The sequence below is a fragment of the Brienomyrus brachyistius genome, chromosome 4 (genome assembly GCF_023856365.1).
Source record: "Brienomyrus brachyistius isolate T26 chromosome 4, BBRACH_0.4, whole genome shotgun sequence".
In the NCBI taxonomy this organism is placed as follows: Eukaryota; Metazoa; Chordata; class Actinopteri; order Osteoglossiformes; family Mormyridae; genus Brienomyrus; species Brienomyrus brachyistius.
The window spans coordinates 16,547,904-16,574,490 of record NC_064536.1 but is presented as its reverse complement, the minus strand read 5'-3'; the positions used below and the strand labels follow the sequence as shown (position 1 = coordinate 16,574,490).

At 55.4% G+C, this 26,587-nt stretch overlaps 1 protein-coding gene across 2 annotated transcripts in view; it reads right to left on the bottom strand.

Moving 5' to 3' along the window:
* rreb1b (ras responsive element binding protein 1b) overlaps positions 1–26,587 on the bottom strand; it is a 37,721-nt gene that overhangs the window by 4,278 nt on the left and 6,856 nt on the right. For both annotated transcript variants that reach the window (XM_049010122.1, XM_049010123.1), the window contains exons 2-10: positions 14,929–15,048; positions 13,761–13,930; positions 12,155–12,244; positions 11,240–11,403; positions 7,393–7,537; positions 7,171–7,304; positions 4,788–4,977; positions 2,031–4,608; positions 273–437 (exon numbers count right to left, since the gene is read on the bottom strand). In XM_049010122.1, the coding sequence (XP_048866079.1) occupies positions 273–437; positions 2,031–4,608; positions 4,788–4,977; positions 7,171–7,304; positions 7,393–7,537; positions 11,240–11,403; positions 12,155–12,244; positions 13,761–13,930; positions 14,929–15,048 (3,756 nt within the window). The remainder of the gene's footprint in view (positions 1–272; positions 438–2,030; positions 4,609–4,787; positions 4,978–7,170; positions 7,305–7,392; positions 7,538–11,239; positions 11,404–12,154; positions 12,245–13,760; positions 13,931–14,928; positions 15,049–26,587) is intronic.

Sequence of the window (26,587 nt, the reverse complement as noted above, 5' to 3'; positions counted from 1 at the left end):
GTGTACATTATACCCTACTCAGCCTACATGACCAGATTTGGATGCCTGTTATGTATAACTTATTGATAAAACTGCAAAACAGGCATGGTGATAAATGCCCTCTAGAGGGCAGCAGAGAAGAGTGAGACCCAGCACGGAGCTGGAGCACGCCACAGCGCAGCAGGTTACCTAACGAGTGTGAATCAGCATGCCAACGGTCATTTGCACAACAAGAGGCACAAAGACGAGCTCCTCTGGGTGGGGAGGGGGGTGCATTCAGTGGCTCATCATACCTGCACTCTCCGGCGAGCCCTCGCATGCCTTGGGTTTGGACGTGGTGCCATTCTGCTGCGTCTGCGCCCGGTTGGCCATACCGTGCTTGCGGAGCAGGTGCCTCTCGCAATTGGACTTGGTGGAGAAGAGGGCGTCGCATTCGGGACAGGGGAACGGCTTCTGACCTGCGAGCGTGAGCCAATGAAATGCTTCTATTCATCTCCCGCTACAAGCTGACTGGTCCAAACATCAGGCATAGAGTCCCTGGATAAAGTCATGTATTAAAATATAAATGGCAATAAGGTGGAGCAAGAATGTACTTTGGCTCCTGGGAGTTTTACTTGCGCGAAAATTCGATTGGTCCAGGGAGATAATCAATCAGATTGCAGAAGAGTCGGGTCGAAAAAACTAGGAGGTGGCCGGACCAGACAATCACACGAGACAGAACAATGCATGCAAAAGTATCAAGTGAGAGAAATGACAACCCTGAAGGACGGTACTGGTAAACGAGATGCTGTGTCACTTTCACTTCCGTAAACGAGGAACCGTCCCAACCACCAGAAGCCCATCTCTGTTGTGCTGCCCTAATCCATCAAGCCACATGCCTTCCCTGGCTGCTGCCACTCATAGTTCCTGCCATGCTTCCGCCACTGGCGCTATATGCCCCGCCCACTGCCATTCCTCAGCACCTGAGTGAGGCACCGGAGCGAGCCAGAGGGTAAAGTCCATTCCCCCATATGTCATTTCCTGTGCACGCCTTTCACCAAACAATTGCAGTGATTGCTGCCAGCTCCACTGGATCAGTAGCACACAAACACGACATACACACACGCACTGTGGTCTGGTGCGAGTATAAAAATAAACCTACTGTTTTCTTTTCATCCAAGCATTCTTAATGTGGACACAATTTCCGTGTGTACGGAAAAGAGAAAAAGAGAAAAAAGAGAAAAAAAAATTTGTTGCACTTTCTCAACAGAGTATTCAGATAGGTGGTATTCATAGCCTGGGTCCTTATTGAGCTAGTATCGGAAAACATCATCGCAGCGTCTTAAAGCACTTATGTAAGTCGCTCTGGCTAAGGGCGTCTGCCGAATACTGTAAATGTAAATGTACACAATACTCGAGAATGCCAGCACACGTTTTCACTGCCTTGCGCTGTTGAGAATCTTGGGTAAAAGGCATGGAGATGTTCTCCTCCAAAAAAAAAATTAAACAATGTAATCATTTGTGGACATTTCTGAGATTCCGAACAGCCACCATCGCTCTCGAAATAGAGTAAACATAAGAGGTGCTATATTAATAATCCAGACAGTGTATGGTAGAAAGGTGATTTTTGATCTTGGATTCCATCTTCAAAACCACCAGAGAACAAATTGCACATCTTGTGCTACTCCAGCAGAGAAATTTAAATACAAGACAAAAACAACTGCAGCAACCAGGGTTATTTGTCGACCGTTAGGGCACCGCAAGCACAACTCGCATTCTCGGGAGACCGAGAAACCCTTCTGCCCGGCCTCAAAGCCCTTTCACACTTCCTGTTTCAAGTGATCACAAGACAAGGTTGTCATTTTTTCTGCTTTTTTTGTAACCCAGTTGAAGAATCAAGGCTGAAACATGGTCCTTTTACGATTACGAATTTAGTTAGGAAAAAAAAGGTTGATTCTACTTTGATTTTGGTGTATAACCTAAAAGCAAATTTCAATGGAGATGCACATTTGCGTACGGACAGGAAACGTAGATGGGTATCAGACACTGCTTTGTAGGAGTGGATAACTCACCTGTGTGTGTAAGCATGTGTCTCTGGAGGGAGCTTGCCCAAGGGAAAACACGTGGGCAGTAAGAGCAGGTCATCTTCTGTAGGGAGTTGGAGTAGGCGTTCTTCTTGCCCTTGGTCTGAGACCGCGGCCGCTGCTTGTCATCCTGGCCGTCTTTCTCGTCCTCACTGGTGGAAGGCCTCTTTGCCTCCTCCTTCAAGGAGGCCTCTGCTATTGCTGCATCGGGCTGCAGATATGGGCTGAACTTGTTGGCGTTGGTGGTGGCCAGGATCTTCTCGACGCTGGCGAACTCTCCGCTGGACTCCAGATCGATGTCGCCGGGCTCTGTGGTGTGATGGTCGCCACCGCCACCGCTGGGCCTTGCTTTGCCTCTCTTCTTGGAGATTTCTGGAGAAGATTCATCTACAGAGCCATTACTGGCACCATCTTCTCCCTCGGGCTGTTGCTTACTGGGTGGCTCTGGATTTTTTTGGAGCCCAGTGACACCAGTGCCCTTCTCTGGTACCAGTTCTAGTCCACCCCCAGGGCTGCTGGGAGCACTCTCCCTCTTGAGCAGAGCAGGAGCAACGGACACGGAAGAGATGATCTGTGCGATGGAAGCCAGCGGAGGGAGCTCCTTAGAGGACGTAGGAGCTGAGAATGGCTTGGGAAGCAAGGGCTTGAGCCTCAGTGGGCGACTGGCACTGAGAGGTCCGTTGGTATGGGGGGGCACGAGGGACACCTGGTATGGCGCAAATTGACGAGGTTTCTCACCCAGGGCTTTATCCTGGGGTCGGACATGGTTGGTGCCAGGGGACAGCTCCTCTCTCTTGATCTCCAATGGAGGTACGGTAGGTGGCATACCAGCAATGTCTCTCTTTAACTTCTTCTCGGGATTCTTGGGGATAGAGAGGTCAATAGGTTCAAAGGAAGTGTCATAAGAGGCAGGCAGAGGCGGGTGGACCCCTTCCTGCTTCGTCCCACAAGGACTGACCATGGGACCTCCTCGACCCTTACTGGAGAAGTCCAGTGGCTGGTCTGGGTCGCCAGCATAGAAACCGATCTCTTCTACCTTGATTGGCTGAGGGAACTGCCTGTTCTGAGGGAGGGCAACCGGCGATTGGGCGGAGGGAGGATCGAGGAGTAGGGTGGAGATGTGCTCCTCGATCTCTCTCTCCTGTACCTCAGGATGCTGTTTGAGCAGGTGGTGGATGCAGTTCCTCTTAGCCAGAAAGGCTGCCCCACACCGCCGGCACTCGAATGGCTTGCGTTGGCAGCCACCGTGCGTGCGCAAGTGGATCTGCAGCGCCCGGTAGCTCTTCAGGTCCTCGCCGCAGTAGCCACAGAGCGTCTCGCCACCAACGGAGTCTGGAGAGTCGCCGGACACATACTCAATGTTCTTCTCGATCTCCTTACGCGTGTTCTTCATGTGCTTCTTGCGCAGGTGCCGCTCGCAGTTGGCCTTGACAGTGAAGGCATAACGGCAGATGCGGCAGGCATAAGGCCGCTCGCCGCTGTGCGTGCGCAAGTGCCTGATCAGAGTGGCTTTGTCAGGGGCGGCGTAGTCGCAGATCCGGCACTGATAGGGTGATGCACCCATGTGGAAGCGCATGTGGGCCTGCAGGACGCTGGCGGAGCCAAAGACCTGCTCGCAAAAGCGGCAGGGAAAAGCTTCCTTGCGCCCCGGCTTCCTTCCACCTATCCCCTTCAACTCGGACACTACCATCTGGTTCCCTGCCTCCATGGGTGTCAAGGCGTCCATGTTGAGCTGGGTCTTCTCTCCGCTTCTGTCTTGTGTGCAGTCATAGCCGCTGGTAGGAGAAGATGAGGAGGAAGAGGACTCCCCCGGAGTCTGGAGCAGCTGGTTAGTGGGGGGTGGCAGGCTGGGGCTGATGCAGCACGGAGAGGCCTGCTGGGCGTTCATTAGCGGGGGTGGAGTGGAAGTGGCCAGGCTGGTGCGTGGGGCCACCAGTGGCTTTGGCTTGAGCGAGGGCATCTGCTTGCAGCTAGTCTGCGTGGAGTTGCTCGGGGCTTTGGAGAGCGGCGGTAGGGTGATCTGGTTGGGCGCCGAGGAGGCTATCTTCAGGATCTGCTGAATATCAGCCAGTTCGACGCCGTTCTCGTTGCTGATGGGCCTGACCACCATGCCGCTGTCGGGCTGCATGATGAAGCCCTTCTGGAAGGGCTGCAGCGACAGGAAGCTCAGGGCACTCACCTGGGAGAGGCCCTGCAGTGACGACGGGTCCGGCAGGGGAAGGGCAATGCCACTGGGCTCCTGAGGTAGGCTGGGCATAGTTGGCTCCACGCGGATGACCCGGATGCTGTCCAGCACAGCTTGCTGGGCCTCCTCATCCGTCTGATCTGGCTTCATCTGGGAAATGTGCTGCAGGCCCAGAGACTCCATGAAGCCGGCCTTCTTAGCGGTGGGCGGCGTTTCACTGCCGGGATTGGCCGGGGCTTCCTTTGAATCACTCTGTCCGGCGTCGTGAGTGGCCAAGTGCAGATTGAGGGCGGACTGAAGGGGGAAGGCCCTGTTGCAGGTCTCACACACAAAGCGATGGAACTTGCTGGTAGATCGGCGGAGATTGGTCTCACACCAAACCTGGTGAGCAGACAGCTTTCACTTAAATTCGCCTGACAATAGCCAAATTCATGCCAAATAAGAAGCACTAATTCAACACTAAACATCGATATTCCCTGGACAAGCCCCCCATCCCCCATCAACTAATATTTGCTATCGGTATCCACACAAGAACTCATTCGACTGTAACCGGCACACACCTGGGCGATGTGTGGGAACTTCCTGCAGGAGAAGTCAATGAAGGCCAGGTCACTGAAACCCAGTGGGATGGAGGGATTATTCTGGATGAAGGGGCGTCCGGCAGGGTCGGTGGGAAGCTGCTTGTGGACGACGGCGTTATGACGCAGCAGACCTCGGTGAGTGCGGAAAGTGATGCAGCACACCTCACACCTAGGAGGGGACAACTGGGGGATTACACTGCCCGACTCCAGGGTCGCATTGCAGGGTCACTGTAGTTATGACAGCAATCTTCCCCACCGAGGTAAACGAGTAAGTGCATGCTTGCAACTAAAGTCTCACGGAATCTCTTCATTAACTGCACATAATGTCACAAAATTATCATTTTTATCTTTAAATATTAATTAAATATCTCTATCATAATAGGATTGGATATTTTGTTTGCGTACTGTGTACTCTTTAGATCTGTTTGCACTATGTTTACTTGTTTGCACTGTGCGCACCGTCTTTGCAGCTCGTCATTTTGGCACTGTATGAATGCTTGTCTGCGCACTGCATTCCTGCTGCTGTATGCACCAGAATTTCCCCCTGGGGTCGTCAAAGTGCATCTTAATCTTTATCTTTCCCTTTGGAGCCAAAGGATCATGGCAAAGAATCGTCTGCGCATTAACATTTTATGTATTTAGCAGACACTTTTATTCAAAACGATGTTTATTTTGAAGCAGAATCTGAGAGTCGCTGGAGCAACTGAGGCTCCCAACACTGAGCTCCCTCTGTCGGTCATGGGATTTGAACCAAAAACCTTCTCCTCGTAGGCAGAGTGTCCTAACCTGCCAAACCACCCCCCATAATTTCTGCACAGATGGAGACATGGAGGGGAGGGGCGCCCCCATGTGATTATGATGTGATGAGAGTGAGAGGCAGGCGCCGTCTGTGCTCTGTAGTGGGGCGGTTATCGCCTGGCACTGCCTAGGAGGGCTTCTGGAAGGAGCCTGTGCCTGTAATCTCCTTTATCTCCCCTGACACCCGGTTACCAGTGGCTGGGTGCTGCTAGGGAGTCTAATCGCTGTCCCTCATCCCTCTCCATCACAGGGTTTACCTCCCAACAGGAAGAACACGGATCTCCAATGCTTCTATGGACAGAACCCAGACAGGCTGACACACTCAGCCCCGGAAAGACATCACTGCCCCCCTCGTTACGAACAGTAAATGTGTGTGTGTGTGTGTTTACATACCTGTATGTGTGTGTGTGTATGCAGACCTCCCAGAATGCATCATCCAGAGATTAGTGTTCCTCAGCTGCTCCTGTCACATCTAATTACCCAGCTCAGCCCCCCCCCCTCCCCTCCCCCCCCCACTTAGTTGTCCATTCACAGCCCAGGTCCTGATGCTGCATACCCGTGACGGAAGCTCCTAACATATCCGCCGTCAATGTGAATGATAAACAGCAGTTTCCATGCAAACACGTTTTGACTGCTACATGCACATTTAAGTGTAAGACAGTCAAATGGGGGTCCGGAGAAATGCTTACTGGATGGCATTCTCTGCCCCTGGGATTTCACTCCTACTTCAAAGTTGAAATATTCAACTGCGAGGTGGCGCCCCCTGCTGCTGGAATGACTTTCTAATCTTACCAGCTTCCCCATTCCCAATCCCAAGGTTCACTCACTCTCTTCTATTCACTCCACTTCTCTTTCAGCCCCCTTAGTGCCATAGCCTGCCTGACCCCTCCCCCATACAGGGGGGAAAGTCCCTCCGCATTCTCACTCACGGAGGCAGCTTTGCTTTCTGGCATTTTCCTGTTAACCTGCAGGGCTTTTCAGTGCAGAATTCCCACTCAGGCTGAAGGATTTGGCCATGGGGGCTGAATCCCCCCCCCCCCTCCGCCAACCCCCCGGGGCTGGTATGTGGCAGCACTTGGCCATGCTGGGATATATTAAATTATAGCTCCCGCTGGCTGAAGCATACCTCTATGGGATGCCTGCGGGGTCTCCGAGCAACGACGGGGAGCAAACCCACTCACATGCTGCGTGGCTGAGCCCGGAACGCGCATTCCTCATGGCTCGTCTCACGCTACACCCGAGACTGGACCTGCACCGGCAGCAGGTCGCGCACTGGTCCCGAGGGATCATCGGGTCGGGATCCATGCCCGCTGGCGTCACTCAGGCTTATGCTCTTCCCAAAAGGAACCCTGACTGAGACCCCATGATGCAAAGCGCCCTACATTCCGAGATGGACCGGCCCGACCCAACAGAGACTCCGTGGGACACACACGGACCGCAGGCATTCTGAGTCAGCTGACATGGAGGCCTCGGATGGCGAATTGACTTCTGCGGCTGGGGGCGGGGCGCACCGCATGATGTCAGAGGGCGGGGGGCGGGGGGCGGGGGGTGCTGGCCGGCGTACCTGAGTGTGCTGTCAGGGTGGGTCTCCATGTGCGTCTCCAGGCCGTATTTGCACAAGAAGCTCTTGAAGCAGATGGGACAAGGCTGCAGATCCCCGCCTTTGCCCCACTCACCCGCCTGGCTCTCCTCGGACCCCTGGGGACAGGCGTGGTGGCGTTAGGATAGAGGGAGGGTGGGGGGTGGCCTGGGAAAGGGAGGGGGCATGGCCCGGGGGGGGGGGTACCTTTTTATGCGGGGGCTCGTCCGTGCGCTCGCCCTCATCACCCAGGCTGGGCTTCCTCTTGGCGGAAGGCCTTCGTCGCTTGGTGGGGGAGGGGGGGCTTGTGCTCAGGCCTGTGCTGGGGTCTTTGTCGTGTATCTTCATGTGCCTGCGGAGATACATGCCCTCCTTGAAACTGAGCAGGTGAATCCCTTTAAACTGGGGTGGTGGTGGGGGTGGTGGGGGTCTGCTCTGTCACACGCCCCCCTCCGCGCAAGTGGAGCCCACACTCCCCTGACCATCATGGGCCCTGGTCATGTGACCTTGGTACTCCGTGCTAAATTTAACTGGATTCATGACAGGAGACAAACATGTAGCAAATACACGGCATGAGCGGCCATGCGGCCTGTGAGAGGCGCCAGTGAGCCGGGGGCCTTGGGCTGGGTGATGGGGCCGGAGTGCGTGCGCTTAGACGACTGTCGCAAGGACAAGGCCCCCCCAAACATCCGAATGAGAGGACAGGAGGTGGCAGGGGACGTGCACAATGTTCTGTCTCTGGGTTTATTCCAAGGTCTGTGTGTGTGTGTGTGTGTGGATTAGGTTTATATTACATTGTGGGGACCAAAACTGAAAGTACCAAACGTCTTGTTTTTTGTTCGATTACTTATGGTTAAGGTCAGGGCTGGGTAGGGGTTAAGAGTCGCCATGTTCTGATTAGAGTTTTCCCCATAGAAATGAATGAAGAGTCCCCACAAAGATATAATTACAAACCTGTGTGCGTGTGGTCACCCTCCAATGCTTTGCTCTCTGACACATGAGAAGGGAGGAAAAGAGGCAGCCATATGATATGCAGAGGTGACGTCACTTTGCCATGGCTACACCATGTGACCCGACCATGTGACCCCCTCACAAATACAGATTTGCCTGTTCTGTCTCTCCCCAGCCTCTCCACCCCCCTACCTCCCCCCGTTTCTCTCTGGTTAAAGGTCACATGCAGTGAGATGGGAGATTAAAAGAAACAAAAAGAGTGCATCTCCACGGTAACACGCTGGGACACGTGCCCCCCCCCCCCCCCATCACCCTAAAGGAGAACAAACTGGTCTTTCTGGAAGTGCAAGCCGTGTGTGTCCCTGAGCATACGTGTTGGAGCACTCGCTCGGGATTTTCGGGTGTTTCCCAGCATGTGTGAGGACAGTCAGAGAGGTCAGCGGTCCACAGCTGAAGGTTACTTGTCACGCGAGGGCAGGCAGAGTGCCGGTCGCCCGTGCGCTGCCCCTGATGGCCCCGCCTCTTTCCGAGGACCCCGGCCTTACCCCCGCCCTGCAAGATGTCAGCGTGCTGCGATCCGGCAAACCCGGCCAACCGCAGGAGAGACCGTCTGTCTCTGCTATCCCAGAGTGTGACACGTGGAGTGACCTGGACTGACCGGGGCTCAAAATGGGGGGGGCGGGGTGTGCTCACAGATACATCACCTTGAGAAAAACCCCCCAGGGCCAAAGCATGCGCTTTCAGGGAGCACATAAAGTGCCCCCCGCCCACCCACACTAACTTAAACGCTGGTCTACTGCTATACTCTGTCCCTATTCCTCCCCTATAACTCTGACTGGCCGTAACCTGACACCTCCCACAAACAATGCCACTAAATGTCACAGCGGTGACCTGGCACACCTCGCTAATCCAAAACACTGCTGCCGGAGCGACGGATCCTCGCTTTTCCAGCGTGCGAGAGGAAGACGGGGATCATTGGGGCGTGAGTTGGTGACGAAACGCGGGCAGCTGATTTACCTATAAATTCAGCAAGCTTTTCTTTTTTTTACTGCTTGGGGTTACTCACCTCACGCCAAAACAGCCTATTCCCTCAGGCAGGTTTCCCTACATCTCCCAAAGCAGCAGCTTGAAGGTTATTATAAAGCTGTCAGGATCCTGAATGACTGTGCACTCAGACCTGCTGTAAAACGGTCACGCGGCCTTGCTGGGAGACATCTGCTTCACACTGCGTCCGAAAGGCGACTCCGCTTAATGAACAACAATCAGACAGACCCTGCCGTCTCCCCGGGTGGCTGGCGACCACAAATCGGCGACCGTGTGTGAGGGCGAGCGTCGCCCACAGGTCCAGCGACTGTCATGACCAGACGTCTAAACGGTCACACACGTTTGGGAACGAACTGCCTCCCCCGCTCCCGCAACAGGCACAAAGAAACCCAGCAGAGAGCGAGAGATGGGGAGTCAGACAGTTACCCCCCCCCACCCCCCCCCCACATCTTCACACCCCAAAACCACATGGGTGGTGGTGGTGGTGGTGGTGGGGGAGGGTCAGAGACAGCTGTCTGTCTCCCGAAGAGGAAGAGGTTTCCAGTGTGACAGTGAGCGGCTGGGGCCGCATCCACCATCTTAGCTCCAGCTCCAGCTGTCCACCGCTGCTCAAACTGGTCGGCCCATAGGTTTGGGGGACAGTAGGAAACAGCAGGCGATCAGCTCCTGTTGTGGAGCTCCACCTAAAAGTCCCCAGCGAGCCCCCCCCCCGCAGAAACTGCCTATAACCCCCTCCCCCGGTTTCCCACCCATCTTTCAGCCCACATAACCCCACCCTGCATTTATCTCTCCCGAGCACCCTCCACCCACCTCCCCAGGCGATCTGGCTCGCCAGCGGCTCCGAGACGGATGCCAACTGCGGCCCTGTCCCCCGCCCTCGGCTAAACTCCCATCTCCTCTCCCTGGTGACGTGTGGCAACGGCGGCGACTCTGCGTACCATGGGGATAAACAAACGACTTCCATGGGCTTCCTGCCTCCTCGGCTATCAGCACCCCCCCCCCCACATCCTGGCATGAACGTGTCCCCTCCCCCCCCCCACCAATGCAAATCGCTTCCCCAGTGCCACGGTGGAGCTTAGCGGCTCGATTTAGTCAGCCGTGGTCCAAAGCAGGGCCCACCGCTGCTCTCAAATCAACAACCGTAAACCTTAACCTATACGCCGCCCTGCTGGCTGCCAATGGATAAAACTAATCGTATAATAAAATTGCTTCATCTGAAGCATCTTTCCATGGAGGTGAAGGCGGTTCTCTATCTCCTTTTACTGGAATCGCATAACCCATAAACAAATTGGGCAAGGAATCAAAAAAAAAAATAATACAATCTCAACCAATGAGGGCTGTTCGCACAGCACACCGCTGCCAAGTCACGATACCGTTACGCCGTCCGGACTGGTGCAGAACCAGTCCCATCACGCCCAGAGTCTCCTCCCACAGGTGCATTCCTGACGGCCAATTCATCACGGCGTGACAGCACGGCCCGAGGCGAACGCAAGCCCGAAAAACAGAGCGAGGCACGGGAGCCGTACGCTCCACCAGGGCGCCCCCCCCCTTCCCGCGGCGGGTCTGGACACGACGTCCAGGCGCGAGTGGAGAAATCAGCTTTCGATGAGGCTCAGGAAACATGCAAAGCGCGGCTAATTAACAAGTAGCAGCTTTCTGCGAGCGCCATGGACGTGTTGGGGCTCGATCGCGGGGGCATCGCGACGCTCCCACAATGCCCGCCCCTGTCATCCCCGGGTGAATGGGGGTGCTCGGCATGGAAACAGTGGGCGTGCACATTTAAAGATAGCACCCTGGTGTCAAAATACAAAGATTAAAAAAGCAAAAAAGAAAAACATGCACATAAAACACAAACACGCCGCTCATCCTAATTTCGAGGCGCTAACTAACCCCGTGGCATCAAAGTGCATCACTTCCTGTTGTGGCCAGGAAATGAATTTCTGACGGCGGCAGTTGGTAATTCTCTTATACACATGTCCTCTTTGTGGTTAATGAGCAGGCTAATTCATCCGTCTTGCTTAAGATGTACGCTCCTCGCGCTCGCCGGCCCGCCGGGTACCTGTGCATGTTGCCGTTGGTGGTGAAGGTCTGTCCGCACACGGAGCACTTGTAGGGCCTCTCGCCGCTGTGCACCAGCATGTGCCGGTCCAGGGAGCTGGCCGAGCTCAGCGACTTTCCGCAGATGCTGCACGAGTGGTCCGTGGTCCCGCTGTCCGAGTTGTGCTGGGGGGGAGAAGCGTAAGGGTTTACAGACACATGGAAACATCTGGCTGTGCGTATGTGTGTGGGTCACTAACGTTCACTCAGTGGCCATTAAATTAGGTACACCTACGCAGCACCAGACCAGACCCCCTTCAATCCCTAGAACCACCTTAAAAGGTTGACGAGTTGCCTTTCTACACCTCACTATTATACTAAGCTGCTCTAGCTGCGCTTGTGTGCTTCCCAGCTCGAATGAATCGTTCACCTCTGACCTCTGTAATAAGCAGTGTTCTGGTAAAAAGCCACAGCATCTCCCTGGACTGGATGGCTTGCGTTCATCTCACAATTCTCTGTAACTTGAAGATACTCGTAACGTGTGAAAGTCAAGAGGAACGTAACTAAGATGGTGCAAGCGCCAGGTTTGACACCAACAATCACACCACGCTCAGAATGTCACAGATCAGGCGTCTCGGCCATTCGAATGCTCGGCTAAGCAGTGACTGTGCCTGTGTGATTCCGCATGTGTTCAGAAACGGCCACGAGATTCCGTGTCAGATCTGTGCACTAAATAAACTGGCCACTGAGTGTAATCGAGTCAAAACGGATGATAACTGCTCATCAGCCGGCTAACGGCACAGTCACAGAGAGGACTGCCTGTGGTACCTGTCCTGCACGTGGCGGGTTCGTGAACCGTTATCTGTACTCCGCTACGGGTTCAGAGTGGGGGTGTCAGTGTAAACTGTCAGGCAGCCCCCCCCCCCAGGCCGTCTACCTGTCGGATGTGCATGGTCAGCTGGTGCTGCGTGACGCAGTTCTTGTCGCATAAGGGGCAGATGAAGGATGAGGTGTCGTCCCTGGCATCCTGCAACACAGTGAGCGTAGTGAGGAAAAAGGAACCCAAGTCTCAGGTATTCAAAGGCAAGCGGTTAAGGAACTCTCATGTGCCCGGCGGATCTGCTCCTATACCGCCCCCTACCAAGCAGGTACAGGGTTGCATGCATCTTCAATCCAGAACGCTTTAATTTCATTAAATTACACTCAATCACCTTTACTATGTAGGTATATTTAGGGACACTTTATGGGACCTCTGACCCTATAGACTATAGTCCTTATAGACCTCCGACCCTATAGTCCTCTAACCCTTACAAACAATATTTCTATCAACCCTCTGATCCTACAGACCACAGTCCTTATAGACCTCTGTCCCTTATAAACAATATTTCTATCAACCCTCTGACCCTACAGATCACAGTCCTTATAGTCCTCTGACTTTATAAACAATATTTCTATCAACCCTCGGACCCTATAGACCACAGTCCTTACAGACCTCTGACCCTATAGTCCTCTGACCCTTATTAACAATATTTCTATCAACCCTCTGACCCTATAGACCACAGTCCTTATAGACCTCCGACCCTATAGTCCTCTGACCCTTATTAACAATATTTCTATCAACCCTCTGACCCTATAGACCACAGTCCTTACAGACCTCTGACCTATAGATCTGATCCTTATTTAGCACAGTTCCTATAGACCTTTGATTCTCTAGATCACAGACCCTATGAGACGGGGCTCTGTCCTGCTACACCACTGAATGGCAACTCCCCCCCAGCCCACGTACACACACACACACACACACACACACACACACACACACACACACACACAGGTTTGTAATTATATCTTTGTGGGGACTCCCCAGCCCTTAAGAACCCCCCCCCTTCTTCTAATGTGCTCTAAAAACCACAGAGCGCCCCCAGGCTCTCGCGGGGGCTAATAATCTAGCGGCGGCTCAGGTCCTGAGGGCAGCCTAAGGGCTCCCCGCCGTATTACGGATCAGGGCAACGTGGCTCATATTAACATCTCTGTTTAATGACCCGGCTGAGCCCTGTGCTGCCCCCCCCCCCCCCCTTGAGAAATGAGCCTAGAAATCAGCAGGTTCTGGGGCTGGAGGAGGGCGTGTGATGCCCGCCCACCCTCAGTTCAGAACCAGGCGTGCTAAAACGGGTTCTCATGGTGAGAGGGTGACCAAATTACACAGGAAGGCTCTCCCTGCCACTGGCGTCTATGTGTGGAAATACACTTATCAGTGTCACTGGGGGGAGGGTGTGCGGGTCACATGACCCAGGAGGGGGTGAGGAGGAGGACACCTGTTTGCACCGTACGACACAAAATCTCACACTTGAATTGGGGGGGGGGGTGTGTAATGTACGCATCGATGCACACAAAGGGGGATTGAGATTGCCATATGCTGCCGTTTGTTAGCAGCTCTCCGACCCCCCCACCCCCCACCGCACAGGGATCTATCCGGTGGTCCTGCCCAGGGGTACCAGCTTCATGGGCCTTTAGGGGGCTCCTACAGGCTACTGTCACCTTACCTGGGTCCGCCTTAGCATGCGGTTCGGGGCCGCCGACTTGACGGGGGTCTTGGTGGGCGTGTTGGAGTTCCCATTGATCTGGACAGTAGGTGCCGTCGTGGGATTCACAGGGGGCTGCTCCTCCCCACCTCCCCCAGCCGGGGAGCGCTCAGCCTCCTCGCCGTCACCTCCTGCCAACACCAACAGGCCATCTTCCTAAGAGGCCCTGCTCATGGTTCACCCCCCGAGGGAGGGTTTGGTAAGAGGCTGCATGCATGTTCCTATCAGTGCATATTGTCAGCCCGTAGCAGTCTCCCTATTTTACTCCATCCCGTATTTCACTGATCCCTCACTCCATCCCTCACTCCATCCCTCACTCCATCCCTCACTCCCTCGTTCAGCCCATTACTAGCAGCCTTGGTCCCGGGCTCCATTCCCTGTCAGCCACGGTGTGTTTATAGATGAAGCGGGCCGAAATGGCGAAGCGAAATGGCCCGTATCTGATGGGGAGGGGAGGGGCGGGGGAGATGTGCTCATTTTGGTCAAAACCATCCTGTATGGCTGTCTGTGACCCCCCCCAGGATGGAGCAGTGCCCTAACCCAGCATTATGCTCTGTATGTGTTGGCAGTGATGACAAGCAGAGCTGCTTAGGCTGCCTCCGTTCCCCCCTCCCTCCCTTGGGGCGTGTGGGGAGCCCCCCCCCCCCACACCAGCATGACCCTGTCCTCCTTATTCTGCCTGAGTGTTATAATACACTGCCCTGTCTCAGGCGGTGCTGCTGTTGCAGGCCAGAACAGTGTGTGGGGGGGCAGCCCATGAACAGCTGTGAACAGCCTGTGGTGTTTACAATGGCACCTCTGTCCCAGACAGTAGGGTACTGAAGTGGGGTGGGGGGATGCAGGGGCACCGTCCACACAGAGTCGTCTTTTAGGGATCATCGAGTGGGGGAGTGGGCGGAGGAGCTCATAACTATGAAAAAGAACACTGAAAACCCATCAGGCAATGATTAATGTAATGAACGACACTGTTGTGAAAGGCGCTATATAAAGATTAATTAACCTGAATTAACTCAAAACCATCGGCGGACAATTGAGGGATGATTATGGAAAGAGAATGGTGTATGGAAGGTGAAGTGGGCGGACCGTTGGCTGGGGGAGTTTGTGATTGGTTGGTAGGCCTCTCGCTCACCTGTGTGCTCCTCCTCCTGCCGCTCGGACCCACTTTCCTCCTCGTCTCCCGATGGGCCTGGCTCCGCGCTCAGCGCCACAGCGACCCCGACTCCCAGCCGCGCGTCCTCGTTCTCCATCTCTGCGATTGGATGGAGAGGGAGAGAGGGGTGGATGAGAGCCTGTCCTAGTGATTGGATGCAGAAATGGACTCAAGAACACACAGAGTAACGCTGGTATTCACCGGAACGTATGCATTCAGGTTCTATTTATGGCTAATGAATAACTTAAAAACAGAAAACAGCAGAGCAATTAACAAATACGAAACATGTGAAGTGACAAGCTGCAAGGAACATAAAACAAACCGACGGATTGTCCGGTGACCCATCTCACTGAAATTATGATAATAAGCCACAGAATAACCGCATCTTGCGTTTCCATCCACGGCGACTATCAGCGGGAAGGGAATCTATTACCCATCAGCCCCTGCTCCAACACCACTGCCAGCTTCCAGCCCCATGGCCAGCCCCCACAGTACCGGCGTCCACATTGGGAGGGTGTGGCTGGCAGGGGGGGGGGGGGTGGGTATGGGCACAGCACCCTCAGACTCCATCTGCTGCCATTTCTGTCGCTCAAACGGCAGCTGGCAAGAGCATCGTCAGACACATACGACAAGGAGGTTTGGGGGATGCGGGGGGAGGGGGGGCCGCGATACCAACAACGCTGGTGACGACTGTGGGAGGAGGAAGAGAATGAGAGAGAGAGAGAGAGAGACAGACAGACAGAGAGATGCAGGCTGCACTCCCCCCGCTAATTGTCACTTCCGTGCACAATCCCACAGGAAACTTCTCTCCGGGCCAGTCCACTTCCTCCTGAAGGGGGGGGAGGGGTGGAATGCAGAGGCAGTCAGCCCATCCTCAGCAGACCGGCTGCCCAGAAACAGCACCCAGGCGAGGTTGGAGAGACAGGGCAGAATGGGGCGGGGGCAGAGGGGGGGGGTGCAAACACACAAACCCACACGCACAAGAATCAGCCACGGCAACACTAGGAGCAGACCGTCAGCACGTGAGATCAGACTCTCTGGATGGGCCCATGGAGAAAAGCGAACAGACGGGGGCGCCAAACAGCCCAGCCCCCCATCCCTTCAGAGCCAGTAGATAGCGAGAGGCCATCTTAGCTACAGGGACCACCCCATCTCCACCCCAGGCAGCATGGGGGACGAAAGTACACGGATGGGAGGAGACCTCAGAAGTGGGGGGGGGGGAACCAGAGTTTCTGCTCTATCTGTCACAGCTGTGGGCGTCTCCACAGATAGAGAGCTGGGTGGGGGTAGAGGGGGGGTCCCAAAAAGAGAGAAAGAGCAGAGGGAGAGTAGAGAGGAGAGGGAGCAGAGAGAGAGAGGAGAGGGAGCAGAGAGAGAGAGGAGAGGAGCAGAGAGAGAGGAGAGGGAGCAGAGAGAGGGGAGAGGGAGCAGAGAGAGGGGAGAGGGAGCAGAGAGAGAGGAGAGGGAGCAGAGAGAGAGGAGAGGGAGCAGAGAGAGGGGAGAGGGAGCAGAGAGAGGGGAGAGGGAGCAGAGAGAGGGAGAGGGAGCAGAGAGAGAGGAGAGGGAGCAGAGAGAGGGGAGAGGGAGCAGAGAGAGAGGAGGGAGCAGAGAGAGAGGAGAGGGAGCAGAGAGAGAGGAGAGGGAGCAGAGAGAGAGGAGAGGGAGCAGAGAGAGAGGAGAGGGAGCAGAGAGAGAGGAGAGGGAGCAGAGAGAGAGGAGAGGGAGCAGAGAGAGAGGAGAGGGAGCAGAGAGAGGGGAGAGGGAGCAGAGAGAGAGGAGAGGGAGCAGAGAGAGAGGAGAGGGAGCAGAGAGAGGGGAGAGGGAGCAGAGAGAGAGGAGAGGGAGCAGAGAGAGGGGAGAGGGAGCAGAGAGAGGGGAGAGGGAGCAGAGAGAGAGGAGAGGGAGCAGAGAGAGAGGAGAGGGAGCAGAGAGAGAGGAGAGGGAGCAGAGAGAGGGGGAGAGGGAGCAGAGAGAGGGAGAGGGAGCAGAGAGAGGGGAGAGGGAGCAGAGAGAGAGGAGAGGGAGCAGAGAGAGGGGAGAGGAGCAGAGAGAGAGGAGAGGGAGCAGAGAGAGAGGAGAGGGAGCAGAGAGAGAGGAGAGGGAGCAGAGAGAGAGGAGAGGGAGCAGAGAGAGGGGAGAGGGAGCAGAGAGAGAGGAGAGGGAGCAGAGAGAGGGGAGAGGGAGCAGAGAGAGAGGAGAGGGAGCAGAGAGAGAGGAGAGGGAGCAGAGAGAGGGGAGAGGGAGCAGAGAGAGAGGAGAGGGAGCAGAGAGAGAGGAGAGGGAGCAGAGAGAGGAGAGGGAGAGGCAGGACGGTGCATGTCAGAGATCCTTTCCCTGTCAAAAACAAACAGACGGCCCCGTGTGGGGGAGGGGGTGCGAGGGAGAGAAGCAGGTTCCGCAGGGTAGGACAGGCACGAGCAGCTGTGTGGTCTCACGTTCACCGGGGTGGGGCGGGCGGGGGGGTGAGGTATGCGGCTGGTACCAGGACATTCCCGCGACGGGCCGCCTGCAGGCCCCCATCCCGGAACGGCCGCCGGCCGAGTGCTGCCGAGCTCTCGCACCCCCTCGCCTCCGAACAGAGTGCACTGCACTGCCAAATCATCACGCCCCCCCCAATCCCCACACACACAAACTACTTCCAGCTCTGTCATTTGATTCGTTTCTGATATTTTAAAACACATATTCAGTAAATACAGCTTCACTAAAAAAGAGGATGAGACTATTGGAACAGATTGGAGGGGTGGAGTTAGCTGTACCACAAAGAAAGATGGGGGGGGGGTGGCGAGGCTGTTTGAGGCCATACATGACCACACTCTCAACCTGTTCTGGGACAGGCCCCCCCCCCCACAACACTCTACCCAGCTCCTCCATGCCCAATAAGATCTCATGCTTGGCTGTGAAGGAGTCATGTGACTCCAGTTCTGCAGGATCACACCCTCTACCTGTACATCTGACCTGTCTCTGCCCACCCCCCCACCAACCCAACCCCCTCCCACCACAGGCAGATGGCACCCTCCTCGCACCAAAGCTGAGACTCTCCCAGGGCCGCCGGATGGAGGAACCCGTCTCTCAGCATAGCTGGTGAGCGGCGGGCATCGCCACGGCGATGCCCGGCCACCATGGCAACGCCGCGCATCCGCCACAGGCCTCTGGGAGTCACGCCCGTTTACGCCGCCGTCCTGGAAATCCAGGTCCTGCTTGCAAGAGATACTCACCCCACCCACTCCCACTGACGTTCCTGTTAGACGGGTGTAACATGTCAGAGCTCAGCTAAAGACGCACAGGCTCAAACCTCTAACCGCTCAACCGAAGGTCGCAGACTTTATCTCAGACGGCCTTCGCCATATGGGACAGTGTGTCGCTTGTAGATTAAAGATGGGGGGGGGGGGCGGGGGGCTTGTCTCATTGTTCGCCGTTGGACTGGTGAGAAATTCAGCCGCCATTTTAAGGGAGGAAGGAGAGGCAGACACTACAAACGAGAACCGGGGCTTTTTAAACATGCGCTAAACGCAAGTTTAACAAGACACCCACGAGGGGATCAATGGCCACCTCCCTCCCCGGCCCTGTAGGGGGCGCTATGCCTGCGGCTGCTCATGTCACAGTTGCTGACCTTCTCCAGAGCGGGAAACCCAAACAACATCCCGAATAGGGAGGGCGCAGTCAGGGTGAGGGCGCAGACGCTCGCGGCGCGTAGAGACGCGTCAACACGCCTGGGAAAGTCACACGGGGCAGAGGCCACTCAGCTGGGCCTGAAAGGACGAGCTGAATTATTCATGAGGAGCGACTGATGACTTCTTCGCACTTGCGTGACACGGCTGATCCACCTGACGTTTGTTTACCTTTTAGGGAAAAATAGCAGATTAATGACTGAGCCAGAGATCCACGCAGGCCGTCTCCCTCGGTCTGCCATCATCCCCCCTCCCATCGTGTCATCCTCTGCACTGCACACCCACCCCTTCTCCACGAGCCTCATCCCCGGCCTTCTGACATACTGCACAACACGGGACCCGGAGCTGCAAGGGGCCACCCACCCACCCGTGATGTTGGACAACCGTGAGCCGCCGCGGGCCGACCGGCGGTGCCGTGACGGGACTTGTTTTCTTTGAGCCACAACCCGCAGGAGGAGTCTCAGGAGTAACGGCGGGATGGCATATTCCCGTCAGAGTACGGCAGGGCACCCATGTGGGGGGGGCCGGATTGCCTCAAGGGGACGCTACGCTACACGTCAGGACCAAAATACGGTTAAAGATCTGCGATGGCTGTTATGAGAGACACACGTACACACACTGCAGGACCCCAGATCCCACAAACACACATATAGCTCATATGTTCTTGTCATTGTGGGGACTCTCCATTCATTTCTACAGGCACAGCCCCATTCCATAACCCAAACTCTTACCAAGCTATAACCCTAACCATAAGAAACCAAACAAAATACAAAACTTTTGGTATTTTTAGGTATTTTGACTGCAGTCACCAAGGTTTATAAAACTGAGGTTTATATTGTGGGGACTTGAAAAATGTCCCCAGAAGCTAAAAAGTAACAAGTTTTACTACATTGTGGGGACGTTTGATCCTTGTGGGGACCGAAAAAAATGGTTCCCACAATATCAAAATAACAAATTTGGTCCCCACAATGTAATATATACATAATTCACACACACACCACTCAGAATTCAGCGAGAAGCCTTCCAGACCCATCTCTCCTCGCTGTGAGCAACACAAGCGCTGGTGATCTGGCCAATGAGTGAGCCGGGCCTCCGGAGTGAGCCGCCTTGAAAGGCTGGTCTGGTACACTGGGGCCTGGTGAGCGTGCAGCAGTCAGCACGGGACCTTCTACCAACCTCTCACACAGCCAATCAGAGCACAGCTCACTCCGTCTGTACTTAAGCAGCAAATTATTACTGGAGCCGAGGGAGGCTTTCTTTTGTTTTTTTCCCTCTGAGACTGGTGGGGGGCTAATCAGGTCGGGGGGGGGGGGGGGGGGGGTTTGGACAGGCGGTGACCCTGCAGGGGGATCATCGGGAGGGGTTTTTAAACATGCTGAGCCTCTTGGCTCCAGGGTGTGAACAGGTACCAGGGGTGAGGTGTGTGGGGGAGGGCGGTGGTCCGCCTATAAGGCTGTAAACCGACACTTCCTGCCAGCTCATGCCTCGCACATCAAAAAGGACGCCACCCCCCCCACACACCCCATTGATGGCCCTATTTGTTCTCCAACAGACCGGAAATTAAGCTCCAACAATCAGCCTCTGACAGTAAACCTGAAGCTGAGCACAGAGCGCACTGCCCTATACGGTATCAGCCAGCAGGCCCCAAGAAAGGAGGGGGGGGGGCGGGGGGGGCGGTCTCCAGCCTGGGGGGACGCAGTGTACCTCAAAATAAAGAAGCCAAAGCACATGGGACAAGAAGGCAGAAGGCAGCCTTCAGTCACGATTGTGACGTCCCTCCAGCCTGATGACATCACAAGACGCATGTCTAGGGAAGCCCACTCCCCACCCCCAACCGCTGCCATGACGACTGTGGGGGGGGGGGGGGCTGACAAACAGAGAATCAATCTCTTAATTGCTCCTGCCCCCTGACCAGCAGACCAAGAACGCCTGTGGGTGCGACAGAAAAATGACAATTAATGGTGTGGTGGGGGGGGTGTAGCTCCGAGTACTGGCCAGCCAATCGGCTTCGAGAGACACCCAAGGGTAGAAGAATGATGGGAGGAGGACAAGAAGAGGTGCAAGCAATGCCTGCTGGGGCTGGAATGAGGAACGGGGGAGATGGAGAGGCCAGGAAGACAGATGGGGCCGAGATTATCAGATTAGAGCCCGCTAAGACCGTCCAATTAGGAGGCGGGGCTTATCTTGGATGGGACAGGTTACTGTTGCCAAACTGCCCCCCCCCCCCCCCCCACCTAGGACAACACATTCCTGTTAGAGACGGCAAGCTGTCAGCATCCCTGCCTCTAGAGAGAGGTCACAGGCCAGCAACCCCCCCCCCCACACACAACAGTACCTACAAGGGGGAATGGGGAAAAGATATAGAGAGGCAGGCTATCTATCAGTCAAAGTAACAGGCATCGGGAGCAGAGAGAGGCATTCAATTCATCTATCTACAATTCGTCCATCATTCGTCCGTCTGTCCGTCCATCCATCCATCCATCCATCTGGTGCACGGGAATTGCCGTCTGTTTACGGCATAATATAAACAAAATAAAACGGCATATCCAATAATGCACAGGGTGCCTGGATGGGAGTGAGAGAGACAGAGAGACAAAGGGTCACATGTGACACCAATCGAGCAGGATGGGTGTGGGGAGGGGGGGGGGGGGGGGGGGTCGCCAAAGGCGTGTGGGAAGCAAAAAGAGTGCAGGAATCTGGCCGGACCGGTGCGGCGGGCGGCAGGGAGGCGGGTCGCCCCTCCGTTAAGCGTCACCATGGACACCGTCGCTCACGGTGACTGTGCTGGTGTCCCAGCAGAGATAAACGAAGGGGGGGGGGGTGGCATCACCAGCAAAACCCACTGTACTGTCTGTGTACCTCCGAAATAAAGAGCAGAGTCTTTTTGATGATACATCTTTAGTGGAATAACTTCACTCAAACATAGACTAAGAAATAAAAGGCTTTGTGATTGGAGGCCCAAAGCCTTTGGAGACGGACGGGAAGACGGACGGCGTGAAAGCGGGCGGGATGCCCTGCCAGTGCCTGTGAAGGCCACCCTGCCTTTTAGGGCAGAGCTCCCCGCTTTTCCAGGCTGGAGCCAGGAGCACGAGGCCCTTGGCACCCCGCACCTCAGCTGTCACTCTGAACAGCTGGCCCTGACAGGACTTTTCATGCCACCCCCCAGCCGCATCGATTTGCCTGGAGATATGAATTGCGTCAAAACGACACAGTGGGACCGGGTGACAGGGACAACCTGGTTCTCCTTCCCCTGTCCGTCCACCCAACCCACCTGGCAAGCGAGGGGGGGGGGGGGGGGGAGTGGTCAGCACCTGAATGAATCAGGGGGCTCAGCAGGAAAAACCCTGTGAATGCATTAAATATCCCTGAACGGCTTCTCTCAGGACGTTTAGTAGGTCACATGTGCATAGGCTTGAGGCCCCACCCCCTCCCTCCAACTGCCCCGTCTCTCTCCCCCCACCCCCCATCCCCATGGTGGGGCCACTGTAACCGGCGGGTTTCCGTCAGCAATGTGGAGAGAGCCTGTCCTGCCCGATGCTCTGAGGCTTCCTCACTGCCCCACAAACGGGACATTCATTCCCATTCACAGCACTCAGTGGACTGCAGGGCACTCAGCGGTGTGGGTGGGTGGGGGGGCACTCTCACACACACACACTTTCTCAGGGCTATGTGGTGCAAAGGGGCCTCTTACACACATGCACACACACAGCTGCAGCCCAAAGAATCTAAACAATGTCAGAAAAACAACAAATTTGGACAAAATTATAGATCTGAGGTTAGAAAGGAGGCATGTGCTGTTGCCAGGAGCAACGAGGGCCGGAACTCGGGGCCCCGACACACTGCCGACCATGTGAAGATGGGCCTCACCTGCCTGGACCACAGGGAGATGGGGGGAGAGAGAGAGAGAGAGAGAGAGAGAGTAGGGAAGGAAGAGGAGAGAGTAGGGAAGAGGGAGAAGAAAATAGGGAGGGAGAGAGAGAAATGGGAAGAGAGGGAGAAAGGCAGAAAGAAAGATGGGATTGGGGAAGAGAAAGACGAGGAGAGAGGGAACAAGGATAGAGAGAGACAAAGGGCAGGAGGGATGGGGGAGCGAAAGCGAGCTGAGGAATGGAGATCCCCGGAGGCCCAGGCAGCTGGAAATGCAGGCTGCCACACGCAGGCAGAGCAGAGTCTGAACGGGGCTGTGGGGGGGAGAAAACATCGCAGCCCTCACACAGATGCATGTCAGCGTGACACGCTCCAGCCCAGGGCCCCCCCCGAATGGCATGGTAGCGCATCTGACATGAAATGAGCACGGTCGGGGGGATGAGGGTTTACTCGGGATAGGAGTGCATGTCATGTGGTGCGGGGTCATGCGTCTCTCTGTGAGATGCGCCCCCACACTGTACCTTCAGCCCTCTATCGCCTGCCGCCCCCCCCGCACTGGACACAGTACCATAAAACGTCCGGCTAGGTTGGGTAGCAACCTCTTCCCCGTCCCGTACAAGGTCAATGACCCCCCCCCCCCCCAATCAGATTCAGGCCAAAGTACATGGCAGCAACCATCTCTCGCACCCCTGAAATGTTCACATGTGCTCGGTGACAGCCAATCAGGGGGGGGCATGCCTTCTATGCTGGAAGAAGTCCCCCCCCCCCATCCCAAATAAGAGTCACATTGTACCCCGTCCACAGTATGTGTGGCTCTGCCTTCCAGCTAGGCGCCTCCACCCCAGGACAAGCTCCCACAAGGCGTTGATTCATAGGGAATGGGGGGCGGGGGGGGGGGGGGGGAATCGGACCTGCCGTTTCTGGGAGGTTGGGGGGCACGCACACACCCCCCTCCCCCACAGAGGCATACATGAGAACTTGAGGATGACTGAGAGGCAGCATCTGAAATAGCTCTTACTCATTTAACTCTGCACACTGCTCCATTTAATGTTTAATACCTCACACTCCTGCCCTCCCCCGCACACAGTACAGCACAATAAAAAAAAAAAAAAACAAGTGTACGCTATGCATTAACTTTGACCCCAAGGCAAGGGGGGGGGAGTAAATGTCAAACACTACTGGCCTCAGTTATACAAAACTCAGAAGCTCCAAAAACACATTTTAAAGAGGGTGGAAGGACTGGATCTGTAAAAAAAAAAAAAAAAAGCCCTAGGCGGGGGTGAAGCACCAAACTGGTCTCTATGCGAGTGTTTACAGAAGCAGGATGGGGGGGCTGCGGTGACACCATGCGAGGGACATCGGGGACGGTACCATCCGGCTGCAGAACCGCTGCAAACTGACCAACGCACAAAAGCCCACGCGCAGGCCCCCATGGAGGGGGCGGCCCGGCACTGAGGACCCAGCCGGGGCGTCCAAAGAAAGTCCTGCTCCGCGTGGCCCCCGTTCCCCCAGCCGCAGGAAACCTCAACAGACCGATAAAGAGGTTAATATTTACAGCAAACCCCGGGTGAACCTGGCCTGGGGGAGCTGGCAGTGAACTTTGCCTCGTTTCAGGCACCCGCCCCCCCCAGCTTCCCGCAGACCAGCCCCATCCCTCTGCTTGGATGGGATAATTCCCTCAATGACTTAAAAAACATTCAGCATAATTGTGAAAACCTGGAGCCACGACAAGCCTTTAACCGCTTCCTGTTTGGGGCACGGCTCCGAGTGTCAGCCGGGGGGGGGGCTCACAATGTTTATTTTTTATTTTTTTTAACAGTTTTGTTACTCAGTCCCTGAACCTACAGACCTTCGTATCTTCAGAATAAACAGATCTGGTACATACTGTATTTCTCTCTCTCTCTCTCTCTCTTTCTCTCACACACACACACACATGCATCTGTGTGAGCTCACGTCAAAATAAAAGTCCCATATGTCGCACTCCCACCATTGTGAAACTCTTCATGCAGCCGCTGGAACCTTAATTAAGCCAAAACCATCCTCCCAAAGAGAGCCCAGCTCCCCACTGGCCCCCCGACTGTCATCTGGGCATAAAGTGCAGCTCCTGATGGCTTAATTAGCACAATTAGGGAGCCTGATAGCCCAAGCATGCTTCCCTCGAGGGCCCTGGAGGTGATCCGGGTAAAAAAAAAAAAAAAAAATGTAAAAAAAAAAAAAGGAACGTGGAGACTGGCACTGGTGACATCATCAGCGCTGAGGGGATGATCCGGGACATCTGCTCCGCTCAGTCGGCGTGACGGTCAGTGGGTGCACTCGAGCGGATGCAGGGGGCTCCTTTCCACTTTAAGGTAGCGTCATGGAGCTCGGCTAGTGTTAGCGGGGTGGCGTTCGCTCGCACGCATCTCCCAAAGGGACTAGCGCTGACAGGCGGGGCAGGGTGCGGCAGGGCAGTGCAGCCCGGAGATCAAACGGGTTACCTCTTGTGGAGAAGTTAACGATGCACCAATCAGACAGGGCTGCGGGGAAGCCAAAGGAGACCCCACCCCCCCCAAACAGAGACTCAAGAGGTACTGCCAGCCAATCAACGCATGCTACACGTTTTCCTTACCAAGACCTTCCCAGCTGCTCAACTCTGGTCCCACAATCCGCCCCAAGCGGACCGATGAACAACTTTCTGCACAGCTCCTTCCAGAATATTCCATATGACAGCTGGACATTCCGGGCCGGTCGTTCCGCTGACTGACTCCGGAGTTGGCATTGCATATCCCGGCCCCCTCAGTGGCACGACCCCGGACCGCAAGATGTACCCCCCCCCCGCCCTGTGGTGTCCACATCAACATGGACGCAAGACCATGCTTTGATGGGAGCCCTCCGATTCAGGGATGCTACTGCTTGCATGTTCGAATGCCAGGGAGGGGGCCCACGTGAGCCTCGGGGCCGAGTTTCAGCCCAGCAAATGAGGGCGTTGTCTCCTCCATTGTCTCTCCAATCCTCAGGGGATCTCGGTGACAACGAGGGGCTCAGCTCCACTGTCCTCTGAGGTCCTCACCCTGTCCCTGATACTTTCATCATCCACTGGCTGGTCCGTCCCTCTGAAAATCTACTGTATTTACCCTGAGGAGACAGAGTCCCCCCCCCCACTCTGGCTGGGGTGGGGGATGGGAAGATGTCTTGCTGGAGCCACAGCTAGGCCCTGTACTGTTGGTAGAATGGAAACACACCCCCCCCCTTTAGCCCCCAGGCTCTGACAACACCCTTTTGCTGGGACGCTTATTGCAGGCTGGGCTGTATAAGGTGCCCAGAGCGCTGACCCACTGGCCCCCCATGTCAGACGGCGATTCGGGCAGGGGCTGGGAGGCTGGAACGCAATGGCAGACTGGGACCACACCGCGACGTCCTGCTTCAGAGCGACACGGACCTCATTGCTAGACTTCAACACTGGGTCACTTCTGCCGGGATGCCCGTTAGCTGATCTCCAAGGAGACAAGCTCCACCCCATTTTTGCAGACCAAACAATGGGTACTTCTTTCAGGAGGGCAAGGATGGAGGCGGACCCAGGCACCTGAGCGGGCGAAGACCGGGGATGATGTGGTCAATCGGTACAGAACTGGCTGTCTGAATTAAAATCTCCTCGCCGTTAAGACAAACGCTCTGTTCACCTCCTCTGCTCCCCTAACACTTGCAGAGCCTCATTTTTTTTGACGTTGCCCACAAAAATCATTCACAAATGCTTTCATCAAGAGGTTCTGTGTTTCTGCCATTATAAGCTCTTCCTTCGACACAAGCTGAGGCTGCGTGATTAAGAAGTTCCTTAAAACATGCTTAACATCTGGATGTCCCATTTATGCCTCGGTCCAATCAATCGAGGCCAATTCAAATGCGTGTGCTCAGTGGGCCCACGCCAGAGACGCAGCGGACCTGGCGGTCCAAAGGCCCATATACGCGATCCCACGTCATTAAAAGTGGGGGGGAGCACCCCCAAATCCCACCCCACCCCTACGGAGGAGTCCCAAGGAAGCAGTAAGCGCTGTATAAGTGCGATTTATGAAACATGTGGTTCCCATTCTGCACTGCAGGAAGAACAAAGACGGAGTCCAGCCCGC